Below are 19,639 nucleotides of genomic sequence, written 5' to 3'. Positions count from 1 at the left end.
ATATTTTTAGAATGAAAAATATTTGTTTTCCTGTATTTGACATCTTCACTGATGTTATCCTATCTGCTCTTGCTGCTTTTTTGCATGTAAAATAGCTTTAATATGCACTAACAGCAGTGCCTACATTCCTACGATTGCGGTGCTGTGGACCCACGGTATCCAGTGAGCTCTGTGTGTGTGTTGATGTCATTGTTTCTGTCAGCTGACTTGCCTGAAGCCTTCATTTTAAAACATACACACACAAGGTAGAACAAAGGTGCCTAAATGAACCTGCACATTTCAGATCTCTCCAAATCTGTCAAACTACTCCTATAAATCTAATATCGACCATGTATTATGTTGAGAATGATAATTAAGCCTGTCTTATGATATGCTCAAATAACTAACATATCATGACGTTTTTTTCTCTTTACATTCTTATCTACAACCTCATCATATTATATAAATGAATACATATTTTTTAAAAATGGCGGTCCTAGTTATTATTATACTTTTTTTAAATGTATTTAAATACAGAGTGAAGTTTCCGGTAGTTGTACCTCAGAAATGCTCACAATAACAGACTGAAAATAGCACATATGGCTCTGCGTTCATTGAGCAGAATAATGACATTAACACACACAGATGACGGCAGTGTCACTGACTAGAATGGCCTAAATATGTGTGCTTGAAAATACATACACAGGTTCCCCAGCTACATGACTAAAACCATCATGTAAAGCACTTAGTACCTTCTGTTCTCAGAGAAGAGGAAATCTAACACATGGGAGGGCAGTTGTAGCATTTCCTTTATCCTTACAAATAAGAACAAGGGAATGAAGATTTTCTGACTGATGTATATATATAGCTTAGCATTACCTCACTTTTCATTACTAGACCAATAAGCTGCCACGTCAATACGTCAACTAGTGTTTCCAGCACGGGGACCCGGGACACCGAAAACCCGGGCAACCCGGACAATTTCTCAACCCCGCAAGCTTGGGTTTGGCATGGGTATTAAACCGTGTTTGACATAAAAAAATCATACTTGCGTGCAGAGTTTACTTATTTAGTATTACCTTGTTGATATGGCCAGGGGTTCTAGTTTAATTAATAAAATAAGGGGAAAAAAATAAGATTTCAGGAGTTCAGTCAACTAATAAGTTTGATGTGTCCAACAGTGTGTGACAGAGTGAGGTGTGCGCCTGCAAGGTGCCTTGGCGCTCATGCTGTGCTGAAAGCGTTATATAATGGCATTTGAGAGAGAGAGAGAGAGAGAGAGAGAGAGAAAAGCGCCATCGGGAAAGTTTAGAGTGAGCTTAGTGTTTTTATTTACTTATTTTTGTTTACATATTGCTTATTTTTCCTATTTATATGCCAATTAAATAATTTGTCATCAGCCCGGGTGCCCCGGAGACACCGGGTTTATAAATTCAAAAACCCGGGCCTGGAATTAATTAGCAAGCCTGGTCATGACCTACTTCAGCTCAGTGCAGCCTTCATCTGAAATGGGACACATTCGACCCAATTTTCCTGTGTTTAAAGCTACTTGCCATCCAGTAACTCCAGCTGAGTAGCAAACATGCTGGCTTAATCAAACTACAGGTTTCCAAGACAAATATATCGCTGACAGCACTATTCCTTGGTTTGAATTACAGAAGAGTTTCAAATAAACTCAGTTTTTGATACTCTGATTAAATATTCAGCATGTTGATTTTGATCCAGGTCAGCTCAATGTTTTCCGTGGTATTTCTTTACAGTTTCATTTTCAGGCAGGTTTTTGCCGACTTACATTTCATGCTGTGAAGAAGCAGCCCAATGCAGAATTCCCTAGGCTGGGCATAACAATCATTTTTGGAAGTAAATGAGGACAGATGATAGGAACGTCCCTCACTGAATTGTTTTTCCACTAGTGTGGGATGGACAGATGCTACTCTATACCTGGGTGACTTTTGTTCTTTGGTACAACCCAAGCCCAACCTGTCAGAGCTTTGCACGTGCTTTGGGCTGACTTTCTCAGTGATACACAGGCGCAGTACTGGGAATATGATGTCTGACTTGTGAACAAGGTCTTATAAGGGCTCTTGAAAGGAATATCCTAACAAAATATCTGTGCAGTGTCGTATGATGTCTGAACTCTGAAGGTCTCCAGTCCTGCTATTGAACAGGATACCTCAGGCACTGCTCTCAGCACTTTTTCATGCGGTGAGGGGGCACACAACATATTACTGAGAGTCATGGCACTCATTTCATATGCACTCTGAAGCCTCTTTTGATCAGTGATCTAAATGGACTTGAATTAATAACAAATAATTACAGTCATATATGATACATTAATTCAGCTATGCCACCATCACAAACATGTGTGGTCAGCACACTGTACATCAGGGGTCTCCAACCCTGGTCCTGGAGAGCCCCAATCCAGTTTATCTTATAGGTCACCCTAAATCACCAATTTCGAAATACTAGGAACACATGTGAGTTATTAATCAATTAAGCAAATCAACCATAGGGAGCTCTTGCTCAGAGAGGCTGCAGGTATTCAGATCATTTCTTCAATGGTTTCTAAATTACTGAATTTACCAAACCAAAGCTTCACTGATCACACTGAAATACTTCCAGGTGTTTATAAATTGGCAATAGAAGGGTGACCTCTAAACCTGCTGGATAGGGGCTCTCCAGGACCAGGGTTGGAGACACCTGCTGTAAATAATGTAATGAAGTCGATATAAATAACATGATATCTTTCCCTTCCTAATACATGATGGCACAACCTGCAAAACTGGAGTTTTGTATTATTATTATTATTATTATTATTATTAAGTAGGTAAGCATGATATCAGTTAATTCATGAATGTCTCCCCACCAATGCTGCTGCATTTCTAAATGCCTATAGGCTATCCTGTCTACATTTACTAACAGCATGGGACTCAATTTTCCCATCATCAAGGTAAATACAATGAAGAAAGGAGGGTATTTATTTATCCAATTAATTGGCAGCTTTACGTAACACATTTGTGGTTTTCAAGGCATTAATGTGAAATTATGAGAAACAGTTTGAACTGAGAACTGTTATGAGTAAAAACCTCAAACAGCAGTGAAATATTTATTGGCGTACATCTGGAATCTGTGTTAGGCACATTGGTTTTCCTAAAACAATATTGGACGCTTGCACAGGTTTTTTATTTTTAACCATTGTTATCTATGCATTTGAAACAAAGTGAAGGGCAGTAGCAAACTGTAACCCCAGCGAAGAATATGGCACTGTTCTGAGAGAGCAGATACCTGGCAAATTAAATTGATACTGACAAGGGCAAAGTAGAACATGTAGGTAGCAGGGATGTACATTATACAATTTAAATGGATGGTACTACACTTCAAGAAGCAAATTATAAAAAAGCATTTCTGTGTATATGTGGATTGTTCATTTTTCCCTCGCAGACTATGCTGGAAAGCTACATAAAGGACCAGCAGAGTACTTGGAATTACAGTGAAAAGGATATGTGTAAAATCTGAGGAAGTGATCTTGAGATTATGTAACGCAGCAGCGAGAGTATTTTTAGTTCAGTTTTGGTAACCTTATTGCATAAAGGGTATTGTTGCCATGGAAGGCGCTCTGAAGTGACCAGCGTATGCCCTGGTCTCAGAGGAATGTGCTACGGAGGCTGGTTACAGGGACAGAATTCAGTCATGTCAACCAAACCGTCTCAATAAGAGCATGTTTATTTGGAAGAGAGAACGGGAGACACCACGACTCCACACAAAGAGCTGGGGTGTGCATGTGTGTGTGGGTGGTGGAGGGGGTGCTGGAAAACCCTACCCAGCCATGATGTTGCTCAAGCTGACTCAGCAGTGGGATCCCTCAAGACACCTCCGGATGAACACATTGTATCTGCTAACAGCTAACAGCCAAACAGCAATACAGATTATTACCATTCTTTGCTCCTGAATTTTACAGGAAAGCGCAACTACTGAATGGAGACCAAGACTGATGGGTCACTTCCCAGCATTTTCCTATTCTTTAAAATAATAACCAAGTCAAAGCCTCCTTAATATTTATTTCAAAGTAGATTTTCAATGAATGCCCGGAGCATTCCTCGAACACTTAAAGAGTTATGGCCGGGAAGGTGAGGCGCACTAACATCTATGGAAAAGATGAATTTTTAATTAATGCAAAGAAAGTGAAATAGGAGTTCATCAAGTTGACGGATGAAAACGAACGTCGAACCATGGCTTTTATTGTTGTACACGAATCCACTCTTTTGGGAAGCCCAACTTGTGCAAGAGAATCCGCTGAGGCAAGGTTCACGCATGGTCGCTGGGTATTTCCCCATCAATTTGTACCATTTAGTGAGCATATGGCTCGGGCTGCTTCCACTTCGAGAGCTTTTAAAAGGTCCTTCCGCATTAAGCACAGTAAAATGAGCCAGCACACCATGTTCACGCAAGGGACTTCAAAGATTAAGTCTTCTCACTCAGGAAAACGGTTTAATTTGATTTGTTGCTTTAGCTAATTTCACTGCATCTTTCTGTTGTGTGGGGACTGCACTCCTTCCCAAAATGCTTGTCTGGCATATGGTCCATTTTATATGGTCAGGACTTTCACCCCAGAGATCTCCGGCCCCAGACTTGGATACCCTGAACTCTTCTGGAAGGGAATGCTTTGATCTGTCCTGCACATTAAGCCAACACTACTGTGAATTTCCTTACATGTGGAGTGAATTCATGTCTGATCTTTCAGTAGGTGCTTGGACAGAGATATTTCTCCTAGTGATGTCACATTATCGTTTACCTCACGTCTGCTCCTTGAAAATATGTCATATAGATGCCAATATCCTAGTCGTTCTGATTACGGATGTGTGAAGCTACATTTTGTTTGTAAGAGATGTGTGGATCCGTATGAGAAAATATACCATGAGAATAGTTTCTACGTAGAAGTGTGCCGACGAGAGCTTTTCTTCCTTGCAGAGCACAGGAAGGGAAATGCACTAGGCTACTTGTGCACTCTTTGTACAAGGTACAGACTCATTCTTTGCCAGCCTTGGAAATCTTCTCCCTGAAAAGCGACTAGAATTTAAATGAGAAATGAACTGAATAGGTTGATATCTGGATAATTGCGTAACACCCTACTACTCCAGGTCTCAGAGACATTCAAACAAGTATCTGAGGTGATAATGTAGGTTTCCTCACCTCACAGAAAGACACACAGAGGGATTCGTAGTACTAAGCTACACCTAGTATTTTACATGTTTCCTCAGCTTTTAATATCTTCTCATCAGTATATTTTTGGTTACTTAGACATCTTCAGATCCAGGTTCTGCAGTCACCCTACCTCAACATAGTGCTGGACATCAGGATCACTACCATTTTGCTATTTGGCAGTATGCTTTCTCTCCCTCCTCTCTCTCCTCTCTCTGCTTTCCCTCTTCCCCTCTATCACTCCTCTCTACTCTCTCTTGCCCTCTCTTTCTCTATCTCCTCTCCCTCCCTCCCCTCTCCCTCTATCTCCGGTTTCAAATGGCAATTAAAGGCAGGATTTGAATCTCCAGCTCTGAGCAGGAGTGTCGCTTGCATACTCTGATTCTGAAGACATCACACTCACTGTCAACGGTACCATCCTGCCAGAGCAGGGAGAGCAAATCGGATGCGTTTATGTCTGTAGACACCTTTTCATCTGCACATTACAGGCAGTTTTCAGAGGAACGCTCAGGATTATTGCCTAACCTTTACTGTTGAAAAAACAGCTCTTGTTTTCTTATGTGTGGAGCTGTGAAATGCCAGGGGAGTTGGAGTGGAGGTGAGGGGAGAGGAGGCTGCACAGCTGGGATTATCAGGCGGTGCGGTAAAGGTAGCACGCCTTGGGATACAAGCACTTTGCATTTCATATGATGGAAGCCCACTTTATTTCCGTGCCGGTTCAGGAGAAGGAGAGCGCCAGGTCATCTTTTTGGCCAGTGACCAGTGTGTTTGTCAGTTTTGTTTGGCGAAAAGCATGGAATAGATCAGTCTGTTTAATTAATTTAAATATTGCAAACTTCCCCAGGACATGGAATGTCTTCTGAGAGAGCCAAAGGCACGTTCCGCTATTTGAATTAAATTGATTTCCTAAGAATGAGGTTGATTTCCACTTTTCTGTCCCTCGATCTACTGTGTTTGTTGGAAGCAGATGGTGTCCGCTACAACTTCTACTACTACAACTTCCTAACAGACTTGCCAAATTAAGCGGTCATGGCCCGAATATGGCAATAGAAGACACTATGTATCCATGACAAACAGTTGTAATATAGCCATGTGTACGGATACCGTAAAGCACAATATAAAGTTTTGCATTTAAAAAGAAAACACGTGAGAGGTTTTTATGGAGACTAGCCTAATTCTGAGTTACACACAGAAAGCCCCAACGTTTTCCTAACGCAGAAACATTCCAGCTTATGTAGAATAATCCTCAACTTGCTTTAAGCAGACAGGCCCAAAGCAAGGCTTTGTACATCTGGATCGTGGTATCGGGAAGCAATCATTTTCCATCAGCTGGCCTGGGGGTGTATTAATGTCCTCACTGGAGTTCCACTTGAGTGCCCTCATAAATCGACTGTAGGGCTCATATTAATGCCTGAATTGAATACAAAAAATGGCAAACTATATAATTTAAGAATGGGGCTTAAAGAGTAAGTACTGCAGAATAAACTTCAGCCCTGTAAAAAAACAGCTCCGACAAATGCATCCTGTCTTCAATAACATGGCACGGATGTCCAAATAGCCTTGTGCATCTTTAGTTTGTCATTTTACAATTATCTGAGATACGTGTGTTGGAAAGATTGGAATTCAGTCAAGGACCAGCAGCTACGTGTAAATAGCATCGAAAGTCAATGTGAGAGAGTTAACCAAAATACGAAACAGAGATATCATAACATTAGATATTTAGAAAGCCTCACAATTTCACACAATCTGATTACCTAGCTGCGGTCCACATACAATTACTATCGGTTCCCCTGTTTCTGAATAATAACTCCGAATGGCTTTTTAAATCTTCCCAACTATATTGTTTTACACGCTTTTGCCCCAGATCCATGTAAAATGCAGTATTGCAGGGAAAATGTGAAATTATTCTTGCATCCTGGAATCCGTGTTGGCTTTGTTAGATTTTCTTTAAAAGCAAAGCAGCAGACTGCAGGATGTGGCAGCCGAACAGCCATCTGCTCCTCGGGTGTTAAAGAACCTGGAGAATCCAATATAAAAGGGGTAGGCGCTCGTGTGATCCAGGCAGAGGGGATACACACCATTAGCTAAGTGACAGGATGAAGGATGGGAAACTTTGTGGGGACAGCAGAGAGAAAGATTAAAGAGGCAAGCATTGCAAATTTTTCTTTAATAGAAATGAGGGAGAATAAGCTAATAAATAGTGTAACATAAAGTCTGGGGGATTTGAGCTTGATGTTTTATGCCCCAGGTAAAACTATGGAAAGTGAGTGTTTGCCATAAATACCATCATGGGGAAATATTGTTTTCTCGCTGGTGTCTTTGTGTTTAGTCTGTTCGCTTTGAACTGATCCAGCAGTGCGCACACCTATGATTTTGAGGCTTGAAAGCCACTGTCTCAACAGTAGTCATTCTAGCTTTTTATATAAATATATATACATCGTGGAAGCCTACTTCAAAGGATGCAATTTTTCTTCCCTTTCTGTATATGAGAAATCTGCATAGCTTTGCCTCAAGGATTTCAGAAGCTGCATATTGTTTCGCTGGCGGTTACCATTTCAATTAACAGCCAACCTCGCTCTTCCTTTAATGTATAACTTTATATCCTTGCCGTACCAAGACAATTGATTTTGTTTTTAGGAAGCATTGTCTCATTTAAATGCAGACATTGGTTCAGAAGTTCAGATCATGCGTTGGATATTCAGCCTTTGTCCATTCGCTTGTTTTCCACTCTTTTCACTGGTGTTCTTCTGTAGACAGAAGTTACAGAAATGTGAAGTGAATTTGTTTTTTTGGTATGCGTTTTTTTCCTGTCATTCAATACAGCTCATAGACTCAGTGCTCCTCAATCTAGACATGTTTGCAGCTATAATTCAAAGTCAGGTGTAAAGCAGTATTGTTGGTCAGTACAGGTGGTGTTATACAGTTATACATGGGCGACTGTATCTTTCTCTCTCTTTCCTGCAGTATACTGTGCATTTCTTGCCAGTCTAGACTGTTTCCAAAACCATAATAAACATTGCTATAAAAACAGCAAGATAATTGTGTCTAGAAACATGCCTTGTTAAAATAAATTACAAAAAGGAGCAACCATCCACTGACCCTTGTAGACTTCCATTAGAAGAAGGCTACTGTGTTCTCGGCTCTGCTTGGAAAATGTGACAATCAGCTATGCGATGCAAAAAGATTATTAAAAAAATGGTCACTAATGCACTCTGTGGTTGAGAATCAGCTTTGAAACTCACTCTTCAGCAACAGACAATATCCTTACAGTAAGTCTGACCTTATTGATTGTGCCTCAGAGCAGTCCTTGGATACGAACAGGCTTGTCAGACTCCAGTGAGAACATTTGTTTTGAAGCTGTTACTGCAAAATCAACATCTTTTAATCTGGAGGAATGGACTGTGCCTGCAGGCCCCGTTGGCCATAGAAATAACATGTGGATATGGATCACATTGATCCCAAAACAAAAGCTATCAAGTTATTTTTTTTAGATAATAGCTGTAACTTCTGCTGTAATATCTATACACATATATTACATTATTTGTCATTTAGCAGACGCTCTTATCCAGGGTGACTTACATTTTTACCCATTTATACAGCTGGGCATTTTTACTGGAACAATGTAAGTGAAGTACCTGCCCCACCTGGGATTTGGACCCACAACCCACAAAGTTATGAGTCCAGAGCCCAAACCACTACTCCACAGTGCTGCCTACGTATAGATATGTGGTGTTCCAAATATGAGGACACCTTTGAAATGATTAGTCTCAATAATTCTCCATAGGGTATTCCATAATGTTGAACAATGTTCCTTTACTAATGTACCTATGTAGCTATTTATACTATATCTTTGCTTTGTGCTCTGGCAGAACAGCCCTGATGCTTCATGTTGCCACTTCAATTCTTTACTGCAGGTATCACACATAGCATATGCATCATTTCCTGTTGGATCTGAGATGTTTATCCATTTTGTTTCATTCTTTGCCCTGGCTTGTGTCAACTGTCATTGCTTTCCACCCCTAGCTTTCATTCTCGTTTCCAATAATAGGAATACATAAGGCAAGACATCTAAAATAGTGTATGATTGGGATATCAGTCAATGTATAGCCTATATAACCACTTTGTTCATGTTATATCAAATGCATGAGGACTGCCTCTCTTATCCTCTCAGCATGTAGGTTTTAAACTCATGGAACTATGAGGTAGCGCTATGGATCCATTTTAAACTGTTTGTGATATTTTGGCAGCCATCATAGACATACTATACAGATACTATGTTTTGGAAAAGTGAATTTCATTCTAGTGGTATTCCAGTGTTTATTTTAACTCAATACCTCAGATTCTCTCTCTTGGCTACCAGCAAGGGTATAATGAGTATAATTCTTACAACATCATGTCAAACCATATTTCCCAGCGCATCTTTCCATTATTTGGTCACAAAAGAAAGCAGCTGATGTGACTGTAAGTAAATGTGTCAGATGAGAGTTAAATGAGCAGTAGGGTGTTTAGAAGGACACTATGACTGTCGCTGTCTTTTTGTGATATTTTGGACGGGACCTCAATCCCATAGAACTGCAGGATTTGTCTGAATGGCTAATCAGGATGAGGCTGTGGAGACTCGCTTCTCTGGCTGCTCCAGAAATGGCGCTGGGAGGAATGGCACAGTACTTCTCCGGACATCTATCAAAAGGGTTGCAGCTGCCCTATTAAATAAACTGTGAACAGATGTCTTTGGGTTTTTGTGTTGGAAATAGATTGTATATACAGACACAAACATATGTTGTTCTGACGGTAAGACGTTCCAATATTAAATAATCGGCGGATGATTTTTCTGTGCTTTAACCAGTTGTAAGAGGAAGTGGAAAACAGCAACTGATCATGAAATCTTACACCATTGATCGAGTATAAATACCCAAAGAGCAGCCAGCTTAACTGGATCCATTTCTGTATTGTCTGCATTATTGGCTTGGTGTTACAATCATGAAAATTACTCTTCTGTGGCAAAGATGGGATAAAGGAATACAATTTGGAATTGGCTGTAGATAATTACACTTGGGTAATACTCCAAGAATTTCACAATGGTTCAAACTGTTACATAATAAATAAGCTATCTGTTCATTGTCTCGTGTTTCATAACACAAACACATTCAATATACTAACTTTGCCTACTAACTAACTAACATTTTCTAAACTGCCATGATGTTCGCATGCAAATTGGTGTTGGCTGAGAAAATGTACAATTTCTATTTCAAATTCCTCATTCATGTAAGGACTAATGACTGTACATTAACACATTTTTAAACCACTCTGTGAACTGTAGATAAAAGCTGACATTCTTAGTCCGCCATCATGTGAAACATGCTCACTTCCAAAATAATCATTATATAATTTGAATGAATAGCCTTAGGTTTCTGTGTCACATGCGGTGGTAAATCCAGTCTGGTTCTTACTTCAGAGCAAAGATGGGCTTTGTTCACAGGTTGATTACAGCAATTAGTAACCTGATACATAACAGCACACGAAGCTGCTTGAAACATTGTTTTTTCAAATTATTTAACCTCAAACAGTTACACATTTCCCCTTTCAAGCCTGTGTGATGATTAAACACACGCTTCCTAATGACAAATATAATTTGCTTTGCTATAAACTCCCATCTAGGAGGCTCAACTTGCATTTTTATTGGAGTGCCCTAAAGGCATTTTACAAATTCCAGATTTCATCCATTTTAGTCTTTATTGAATTAAACGAGCATCTTAGCATCTAATTTCATTTACTCACACAGATTTAAATAGTCTGGTGGATTCTTAAATACTTGAGTAAAACCTTAGCATGCTAAATAATCACTTGTGACATCCCCCATAGCATGGAGATGTTCCCTAACTATAAAACAAGCGGAGAGATTTGAGATAAATTTCCATGTAACATAACAAAGCATTCATTTTTTTGAAACATGCACATGTGCATGTGCTCCGCACTCAAATCTGTTCTCATCTGAAGCAGGGAAACATCTGACAAGTCCATCACACACCTACACACTCAGCCAAACACATTTAATTTGCACATGTTGTCTATTACTTTCATAAAAAAGTGGTATATTTTAAGCTTTGCACGTTGATGGTTAGTGCAGGTCCTTGTCAACAGCTCTTCTCTGAGGTCTGACCCGCCTGCTTCCCAAAAAAAGTGAGACCACATATACAGGGAACCTTTTTCTCTTTTGAAATCAAAATGAGGCCATGGTTTCTGGGTGGAAAGTGATCTTCACCACGTGGCTGAAGCAGGAGGCTTGCGGTGAAATTACATCTTTTTTGGGGGGCTTTACAAGTGAATAAGTCTTGTGAGCTACTAAGTAAGGAAGGAATAAATAGTATTGTACTTTACTGAAGAAAAGATGTTTCAATATCATACCTAAGCCATTTTAATGTTCTATAATCCCCCCAAACTCAATATTCAGTTTTTGTTTCATGTAGTTTGAAACAATGGCCTGCATTGCTTCAGATAATTGAGGGATACAGATACAAAAAATAAAACAGAAGAATACATGTATTGAGCTGCAGAGGCCTACAGACAGATGAGATACTTAAACTTAAAATAATAAGCACCTGCTTTCTTTCAGTATTTACCACTTAAGAAAGGGATGTTTTAGATAATAACACCCAGCACAACGTGTGAACAATGAAAGGTGAACATTTTGAAACCTTTGTAATCTGGGATCTGCTGCAAGGAGCACAGCCTTTCACAGAAATTAACATTTCAATCCATTGTTAAAAGGAAATAATACTCATCTATCAGTTGTGACTGATTTCCTTTATCCTGCAGCACAGATTGCCCACTGCTACAGAAATCAGCTGCAAAGCTTTTTGCAAAATAATTGCTACCCAGTGCAGCATCATTCAGTAATTTCTACATCTGCCCCAGTGGAATATGCAACTGCAGGGCTGCAGGACGAGCAGAAACAAGGAAAAAGATCGACTATGCTTTTGTTAGATGGAGTGGTGAAAACGAATATACCGTTTTTGAATCAATTTATATATTTGCTTACTTAATGTTTACTTTTGTGACCCTGCATTTACTCATAAATAGATTTATGCTACAGTTAATAAGTATAGCTTAATCTATATCTAGTGAATATTCAGCCAAGAGTGTTTGTCTCCATTTTTTTTTGTCGGGGGGCTTAGTCTGTCAAGTGAGAAAGCAATAAGAAAGATAATTAGTAATGTAATTGCACACATATGCATGCAGACTTCTTATCCTTTGTGTCTGCAGGGAGTAATTGTTGAAATTGTGTCCTTTTCTCCTTATTTACACTTAATGGAGAAGGAGGTTTACATTACATTGGTTGCAACCCTTTGATTTTAAGCTTGAGAAGCATGATAAACCCCCTGGCTCCGCCTCTCCAATACCGGCGTCCACTGAAATTGCGTAAAATAAAATGGATTAATTTCAGTTACATTTCAGTGTACTTTTCTGAGGACATTGAGCAATTCGACAAGGCCAACGCTGTCAGCTGTCTTCATGCTGTTTATGTGAAGGACAGAAGTGCTTTGGAATAACATGCTGAGCTTGGGCACACTCACTTAGTCCAATTATTTTTGGCTGATTTAATGATTAATAACTTTGGACAAATGCCTGCAGAAAAATGAAAAAACGTTCTTCCAATGATATTAACCGCTCATTAGAAGAAAAAAAGCATATCTTTATATCCATTTATTTTTTAAAAACATTACACAAAACAATCGCCCTCATATTTCTTGTGTAGAAACATTTGGTGCAGTTATAGGTCTAATTTACAACACTTGTAATGTAATAATTTAAATGTAATAAGAGACAGTTTCACAAAAGCAACAATAGCTGCAACTGCAATACAACATAATACCGAATACAATAATCATGGGATGACCTTGACAGAAGAATGATTTACAATGTTCTCCTGCTAGAGCATAGCTTATTCCAGTAAAACCCTTTTTTGAATACCTAATTTATAAAGCTAGACATAAGTTGGAGGCAATATTTTGTTCAATTTGACCAAATGACCTTTCTGTTTCATTCTGTTTTAAGTAATGGCAAAAGATGAAATCACACATCGTTTTTACTTTAAAGATTTTGCAGTACAAACGTAGGATAAATATAGCCCCGGTGTTTGTCTGACGCGTGAGCACTATTGTCTAAGAGCAGATGGATGCACTTACAGAACATATAGTATGTTAGTGTACACATTAAACTGAGATCACAGCTCCTATAATGAGCGGAGGTGTGTTAACTTGCGTGTAAATATTATTGTAGGCTGGAATAAATAAATAAGGATAACATAAATATATAAACTTTTTGTAATTCAATTTTTGTTCTGTGTTTTTTCTTGATGGGAAAGTAGATCCAGACAAACACAAGACTGGTGGCTGTAACCATTTTGATTGTGCCAAGAGTCTGCCACTGGATTAATACAATTATTCATTCAATTCCCGCTCTCCCTTGTGCATTTCTTCAAGATCAACATGCCTTTCTTTTTCTTTCTTTTTCCTTTAGCAGCCCAGCTACTATATGTTATTGCTGATAACCTTGAGGTTATGGTTTCCTTCTCCCTTTCTCTCTTTTTTTTATTTTCTTGGGTGAACTGATCGTAATCCCTAAGCATTTGCTGGCTGTAAAGGTGTTCGGCAGCGATTTTTGCAATGGCAGTGCGGTGAGGCAATATGAGATCTGTGTGCTAATGAGCTGACACTGCAGAGGCAGGGGAGATGTACTGTAGTACAGTACGAGAGTGGAGCAGAAAAGACGCAGCAGCCCGACTTACTGGGGCGCCGAGCCTTCAGCGAGAGGATGACTTCACTCCCTCTCGCAGCACTCGAGTTCTCTGCCCACTGTGGGTACGGCACGCTGTAAACCCAGTGCACATGCCAGTCCACTCCAGCCCCAGTCACCTCTTTGATCTGCAGCACCACATGACTAAATTAAAAGATGACAAGAAAGCTAAACCGATTGGACTTAATACCTGTGTGTATGGGTTAGCTTCACAGCTATGGGGTTTCTCTCCCACCCGTGTGAGTACATATATTTTGTGCCAGATTTAATTAGCTGTCAAAAATTAAGAAGTATGTGGAAAATGTAAGGCCTGCAATGATGCAACCACTGAAACAAAGAGTAATTTGATAAACTGACTGGAGTCTCAAGCAAGCATAGCGGTTTAACCTTACAGATATACAACCTCATATTCCTTTGTGTGCATATGACACTTTTTTATGATGTACAAAGGTTATTAATGAAGATCCCTCCACTTAGAAGTAGCTTACAGTATTACTACAGTAATCTGTAACTGATGATGGCATTTGGATATTTTTAGTGCATCGGTATGCATCATCCTTTTGTGTTTGTGTGTCCTTTGATTTGCATTCACCTTACACAGCCCTTCAAGAGCATATCGCAATGAACTATTTAAATCAGTAGACATAAACACTGTACTGCACAAGAACTGTTACATGAGCCCAGCAAACCTATGTTTCCTCACTAACTAAAGAATGCTAATTCCTCCTTATTTATAATATTACATGATTTATTAAGCAGGTGGCAAAGGTACTAGTGTTGCATTTAAGCCATCTGAGTTCAAGTATTCAAATGTTGTTAAACTCTTACCATGCTTTTTCCACAAAGAATGAAAACAATGTATATCAATCCCACCAATCATTTGCAAACTTTGTTTCAGTCATTAAATTGGTGTACATTTGACAGGTGTAACTGGCTGTGCACCTTTTTAGAGAGAGCTGCAGTTTGCCTGGGGTGAAATAAAAAGTCATCATCTCAACAGGAGCAAGGAAAGCTTTCATGTTTTAATAATTTCTGGGCACATTTACTATGTTTCTTGGTAGTTGTGTTTTGGGGCAGTTTTCTACAGTGCTTTCACAAAGAATCAGTGTGTTCTGAAACTTGGATCAACAGTGAACATGCACCGATGTGGGATGGGTTTAATGAATCCACACCCCATGAGAAAATCATCAAGCTTCAACTGATACTATTCCTGACGTATCAGGATTTGGAAGTACAAGCACATTGTTCGTTTGCTGTCTGCTGGTCTGTGTTTAACGACAATACAATGCAATACAACAACTCCATTAAACATCTACACAAGAAATATGTGATTGGAAATTATTTTTCGTGTTGGCCTCCTTATACAAGTCCATTCCTATGTATTCTGCCTGAAACTTTCTGCCCAAAAAGCCGTCTGCCCACCAATTATAGACAAATTCCTCTGGTCCATTTAACCTGTGTGGAACTCATTTGATACAGTAGCACTTAGTCATACCGTAGTGTTAAAATTAGCAGTTTACCTTTACATTTCTTACTGAATCATGTTTATACAGCCAAGTGGGAGAAATGCGTAATCTTCTAAATAAGTACATTCTAATTTGAGTAGAATACAAAATGTGTGGATAAATACAGATTCAGTTCATGTATAGCACATTCACAGTAATAACAAAGATCTCCAATTAGAAAATAGATGTCTCAGTTTCCAAGGTTCCACAGGTTTTTTACCTTATATTTTTGCTTAATACATTGCACTTTATGCTGTGAAATGTTGTGTATATTCACATATTACCAGCACAAACTATTGCAAGTCTATTATTGTCCTGAACGATTGTTAAAAAATCTTATGAAATCATGATGGCTTTTCAGTTTTACCTTCTTTTCTTACTTTCTGAATTCATTTATTTCTAATTCAGCCATGCCTTCCACTAGATAATGATCCTTTTATATACCTGTCATCTCATGCTTGGCCATTTAAAAGCCACTGATGGATCTGGGTACATTGGCAACTCATGTCTTTAGCCCCTAACCAATACCTGCCCCCCCCAGTCCCACCCCTTAGAAACACCCCCCCAATCTCACCCCCAACATCACCCCGTTTAGAAAAACAGCCCCCAATCCCACCCCCAGTATTGCGCCCCCTAGAAACCCCCACCCCCCATTCCACCTCCAGCTTCAGCCCCATAGAAAAACACTACCCCCAATCCCGCCCCCAAAAACGCCTGCTTTAGACAAACATAGCGTATAGCCTCTAATGAAACTGCAGGCTGTTGTATGGAGCTGGCATATCCTTGCCCAGTTTTAATAATCTGTATTAAATGCTACACGCAACAATGTGAAGAAATGTGGACGTTGGCGAAATACCAAGATATGCGAGCAATGTATCACATGACCTATATATTAAGTCTTATGACCTGAATATATAAATTATACCTAAGCACTGCAAAGTTGCACAGTTTTCTGTAATACACTGTCTATCATTGCCACAGCCAGTGATTTTAACAAGAGTAACATGCCTTGGTCTAATAGGAACTTCAGATCCATTTTAGATGATGCATAGACCTAATTTACAACTATTATGATCACATGCATTTATTCTAATACAACCATATTGCATGAGAGATCAAACTCGTGCAATTGGGATACAACCATTAACATATCCTTTATTATATAAAGAACCCACCATCCTCCTTTTAAACATTATATAGACTTATGTGCTGACTGCTTCAGCACTGCATCTCCACAGAATCACAATTGTACATGATGCAACTCACTGAATAAAGGAGCTTAATTCCATTGTACTCAACTGCGCTACCATCTACATAGAAACTAATCATTTTATAAAATCATTACTACAGTTATTTGATCAAACGGAACTGCTGGAAAAAAAAATCTTGGTACTGATCCGGCATTTGCACCATTTTACAGTGCTTTTATAAAGAAACTGGGTGAAGCTGAATTAACCCTTCGCGTTGCTGGAACAAAAGCAGTTCATGTTGGAAACCACAGTGCACATTACTAACAGAGTAAAGGACAGGTACTCACACGCATGGGTGACAGAGAAGCTGTTGGAGGACTCCAGGTGATCTACATGGTAGTTCAGGTGGAAGGGTTTCTCGGTCACATTTTGATTGGTGTTGTACAGTTGCACTGCAAACCTAAAAGCGCTGTGCTCCTGCACTGTGGATCGCATGAAAAGCCCCCCTACAAAATAAACAGGGAGATGCATCAGACAACCAAACTGTAAATTAATCCGATGACCAAAGCTATAATGTTTGCTTTTATGAATCACAATGTCAGGTTTCTGTAACTGGGGGGCTGTGCATGAATACGGAATCTATATCTGCGCTGCGGTCTCTGTAAACCGCAGCTTTCATTGTCCGCAGCCAGTTTTTATTTCATTGTCAATTGAGCATTTCAATCAAAAAAGCGCAGTGACTGTGGACCATCAACAGTACATTTAAAATAAGCTGTTTCGAAATATTCAAATGCTAACGGAGACCCAGCTCCTCGGATTGTTGCTCCCAGATCAATGTGCCAGTTTTGCGCATTAAGGTGCACTTTTCGCAGACTCGATGCCGTGCTGGGTGAACTTCTGTCTCCTGTGTTGTGTTCAGAAATTCACTCTTCTGCTGTCGCATGAAATCCACTTTAAACGAAACATCCAAGCTTCTGCACTGGCAGTGATGCACATTTTCTAAGAGGTGATCTTGGGGGAAGAGAAGACTCTTCAGCGAGTTTATCGTTTGCAAACTTACCTAAAGATCACTTTAGTTATAATTCAGTGGTAAAGAGCTCTGTCCCTCAGAAAGATGTCCATGAAACCATGCAAACAACAGACAACCACTACCCTGGCTACTTTAGAGGGTAAAAATAAAGATCACTTACCTATATTGATCTGGTTGGGAAAACCAGCGAGGGATTGACCCAAAAGCCATATTATAAAAAGGACAGTCTGTAAAACGCCACGTCCCATTTTCTCCATCCTATAAATTCAACTCCTGAAACGAAACTGATGAGGCAAAATCATGTACACAGCCGTGGACGCTGAGAAACCCCCAGTTTTCTTTTCCTTCACTGTGCCCCGATTAGGTTCATGGAGGTGCAAGCTAGGCTGCGGATCACAGTTTCTGCCAGTGAAAAAAACAGGGACTTATCCCAAAGATGGTGGTGGAGAGAGTAGCAGATCTGAGTGTGAATCGGGCTCCTCCAATTGGGCCAGCAGGGGGATATTGATCAAACTTGATCTGACGTTGAATTAAAGCAGCATCTCATCGCATCCCTGCCACTGCAGAGCCAGACTAAAGCACAAGCGCTGCGTTTGCCAACACGGGGTGCAGCCGACACAAACACACTCGCCCGCCGTGGACCGGGCTTTTAAATCGCCGTGGACCGCTTTTAAAGCTGCAGAAGTTAGTTTTTACCAGCCCCAATTTGGCACCTCGCCACTTCATTAAGCATTTCTCCGGAAAACAGGCTCTCTGAGACAGTAAATGCTGTCCTCGGTCCTGACAATCTTGCACCAGAGCACGAAACTTGAATAGAGAAGGAGAAAGAAAGAATTGACGTGACGCTGCGGTTTGGTTTTGAATGCATCGGATGCATGCACAATATAAAACAGGTCTATAATAATATCCAGTCGATTTGCACGAATAATAAAAACGACTGGCGGTTGCAGCCTATACAACGAGTGGGGCTTATTTTCTTCTGGTAATAAATCCACATCGTGTCCCTAATTTCTCTACACGGTCATGCACCCCTGGTATTGGTGGAGAAATCTAAGGTAAACGAATGTGTGATGCCGATCTTTTATGAATGAAACGTGCATTACGTCTATGCAACAAAAGCCATATATATATATATATATATATATATATGTATCTCAAGATAATAACATCATCTCCTTTACATGCTTATACAACTCTGTCGGTACTGTCAAACCACATGCGAAGTTTGAGTGAGGTTAACAAGACCACATTTGTTTTTGTACAAACTGACACTTAAGTCTTGATGTGTTTTTTGTTGGTGTTATTATTATTATTATTATTATTATTATTATTATTATTATTATTATTATTAGTCTAATACTACTAATAATAATAATCATCATATCCTTCACACCATACACCCTATCAAGGAACAATCGATCACGTGTTGTTCTAATCGATTAATTGAATATACGGTAGCACGCTTGTCTATATGGATCATATCAATAACCGAAATGGGAAAGAGAGAGCAATTCACGATAAAATGTGCTGATTCCAATTCAAATAGTCAAGCAACTTGTGCTAAAATCGCATGGGTTCAGTTCTATTCTGGGGTTTATAATTGCCATTGTCCCATTTCGTGAGCTGCTTCATGGCTGCTGCAGACTCTGCAGCCGGGCTGTCTGAGGGCTCTGTCCGAGGTGCTGCAAACAGCTGCACTGGAGCGGAGGGAGCGAGGCCACTATGTATTACTCATAGCTTCATTACTGGTAGATTTCGGGCAACCGGTTACTTTGTCGTCTTTTATTTTGATTTTTACACTAAGTGTATTTATTGCAACTTGAACATATTTTTGGATGCAGGAGCAGTTGTGTGGCTGTTATTGCTTTAACTATTGCAAGTATAAGTGTAAGTCTGTATTGCGTTTTAGGTTATACACTCAACACAAAACATAAATACTT

General features: G+C 39.6%; 1 protein-coding gene across 3 annotated transcripts in view; it reads right to left on the bottom strand.

The window, feature by feature from the left end:
- Positions 1–18,232, bottom strand: part of gria3b (glutamate receptor, ionotropic, AMPA 3b) — a 119,742-nt gene extending 101,510 nt beyond the window's left edge. For all 3 annotated transcript variants that reach the window (XM_066714672.1, XM_066714673.1, XM_066714674.1), the window contains exons 1-2: positions 17,860–18,232; positions 17,017–17,175 (exon numbers count right to left, since the gene is read on the bottom strand). In XM_066714672.1, coding sequence (XP_066570769.1) covers positions 17,017–17,175; positions 17,860–17,956 — 256 coding nt within the window. In that variant the 5' untranslated portion in view covers positions 17,957–18,232. The remainder of the gene's footprint in view (positions 1–17,016; positions 17,176–17,859) is intronic.
- Between the last annotated feature and the right edge of the window lie 1,407 nt (positions 18,233–19,639).

This window comes from Amia ocellicauda, chromosome 10, assembly GCF_036373705.1.
Source record: "Amia ocellicauda isolate fAmiCal2 chromosome 10, fAmiCal2.hap1, whole genome shotgun sequence".
Lineage (NCBI taxonomy): Eukaryota > Metazoa > Chordata > Actinopteri > Amiiformes > Amiidae > Amia > Amia ocellicauda.
The sequence above is the reverse complement of the archived record's forward strand: the minus strand, read 5'-3'. Positions and strand labels throughout refer to the sequence as shown.